Genomic DNA, 2,022 nt, shown 5'->3' with positions numbered 1-2,022 from the left:
TCCAAGAAGCAATCCCACCCGAAGATCTTCTTCATCTCCGGCCTTACACTGTGGCCAAAGATGCTTGCCTCCAAGTTGTTTCCCTCTATCGCGGAAGCGCAAGCATTCAACGCTCCGCCGCCTCCGCCACGCGCCATGACAGCCACAGCGCCGCCCACCTCCATGGGCCGACACACGGCCCGGAGCTCCGTCGCGCAGCTGCCGGCGAGCGCCGCCATCGCTGCCACGCCTCCGACACGGCAAGCGCGCCCAAGACACCAAGCTCATGATACCAATTGTTGGAACCGCAGTCCTCTCTCACTCTCGGCTAGAGGTAGAAGAAGACACAAGACACAAGAAATTCCGGGCCGGCGCACGAACGCCGCCGCGGGCGCACGAACGCCCCAATCCTTTTCTTCTTTACGGTGGCTACATGGCTACAACACCGGCTCACGCAACCAATACAGAGACGGGGGATTTATACTCTGGCTCACACAGGGCCGGCCGCCACACTCGGCTACGCACGCACTAACCAACCGCACACATGCAACCCGTTTATTTGGCCGGCACACACACGTAGCTAGCTTATCCATCTAATGCATGCACGCACGACCCGGCCACCCCAACCGGCCACTAACTCACGGCCGACTAATCAGCTAACTGCTGACGCGATGCACCCATACGCACGCCGGTGACAACACAACTAGTTGATCTACTAACCAACTATCTACATGCATCAAGATTAATGCTGACACACTCCATCAGCTCCTGCTCCGACAGCGTCACCAGGTCGCCGGTGACGATCTTGTTGATGCCTTCCACCGCGCCGACCGCCGAGAACGCCCAGCAGCTGCCGCACTGGCCCTGGTTTTTCACGGGCGCCACGGCGCCCTTCGCCCTCCAGTCCACGGACTCCGGCAGCGCGTCGGCGCCGTCGTGGAGGTACCTCTCGCCGACGGCGTGGCGGCCCAGGCCGCTCGGGATGGCGCCGAGGTAGGCGGCGCGGAACTCGTCGTTGGTGAGGTCGGCGAAGCGGTTCATCCCGAGGCGGAACCCGTGGGCGTCGGCGTCGGCGTTGTGGGCGTCGACGAGCCTGAGGTTGTCCCAGAACGCCTGGAAGCGGCGGTCGTACTCGCCGAGCGCATTGTACGAGTGGCCGTGCCGCGCCAGCCAGTGGTCGTACATCGCGCGCACCTCGGCCTCCGTCCGCTCGAGCCCACGGACGGCGTGCGCCGAGTTGTAGGAGACGATGGACATGTCGGGCGCGGCGGCGGCTGCTGACGAGGCGAGGGCGAGGAGTAGGAAGGCCAAGACCACGGCCACAGCGGCCGCGGCCTTGCTGCCGCCCGCCATGGTCGCGCAAGTGTCGCGCTTGTCTTGGTAGGTCGTCGACAGTCGATGATCGAGAGCTATGGATTCACGGCGAGAGTGCGCAAGACGGTACGAGTTGCTCTGGCTTGGCTCGTGTTGCGTGTTTCGGGAGGCTGATGCGTCGCCCCCGGCGATGTATATAGGATCGGGGCTGGTAGAGTTGCGATCGGATTCCAGTCGGCGTTCGTAAGAGGTTTTGTTTTGAAACGCGTACGTAGCAGGTTGCAAGGCCGAATTAGCACAGGGAAGGTGGTTTCGTTACTACACCGATTTTCTTTGGACTCCGATGTGTTGGATCCGAGCAGGTCTAGAACAAACGAATCGTGAGAGCAACTAACTTTTTTTTAGGGGAACTTGCATCTTATTAAACCTTAAACAAAGTTCGGGATCTCGTTCGCTACAACCTGAATAATACAATCAGGAGGAAAATCATAAAGACTAGAAGTCTCGGTGCAAACCCCTTCTCTAGCTAGACCATGCGCTGCTGCGTTTGCCGAGCGCCTAACCCATCCAACTCTAAACTCTTGTCGAGTCCTCAACATCTCCTTTATCTCCTCCACAACCGGACCAAAGGTGGACAGGTTCCTTCGTTCTTCATTGAGCATTGTCACCGCCTCTTTGATTATCCAGTTCCACGTGGAGGCGCTGAACGCCCATGTCCAGTGCCAACTG

The 2,022-nt window shown here is 59.6% G+C and overlaps 1 protein-coding gene across 1 annotated transcript; it reads right to left on the bottom strand.

Annotated features, from left to right (window-relative positions):
• Positions 1-340: 340 nt before the first annotated feature.
• LOC120968848 (cysteine protease 1-like) lies at positions 341-1,678 on the bottom strand. Its single transcript, XM_040395845.2, has one exon. The coding sequence runs from the start codon at positions 1,330-1,332 to the stop codon at positions 703-705; it is 630 nt and encodes a 209-aa protein (XP_040251779.1). The 5' UTR covers positions 1,333-1,678; the 3' UTR covers positions 341-702.
• Between the last annotated feature and the right edge of the window lie 344 nt (positions 1,679-2,022).

Source organism: Aegilops tauschii, chromosome 7 (assembly GCF_002575655.3).
Source record: "Aegilops tauschii subsp. strangulata cultivar AL8/78 chromosome 7, Aet v6.0, whole genome shotgun sequence".
NCBI lineage: Eukaryota > Viridiplantae > Streptophyta > Magnoliopsida > Poales > Poaceae > Aegilops > Aegilops tauschii.
Note: the sequence above shows the minus strand (reverse complement) of the source record. Positions and strands in the feature narration are given on the sequence as shown.

Coding starts and splice junctions, on each gene's coding strand:
- LOC120968848 (XM_040395845.2), bottom strand. CDS start 1,332: ATGGCGGGCGGCAGCAAGGCCGCGGCCGCTGTGGCCGTGGTCTTGGCC.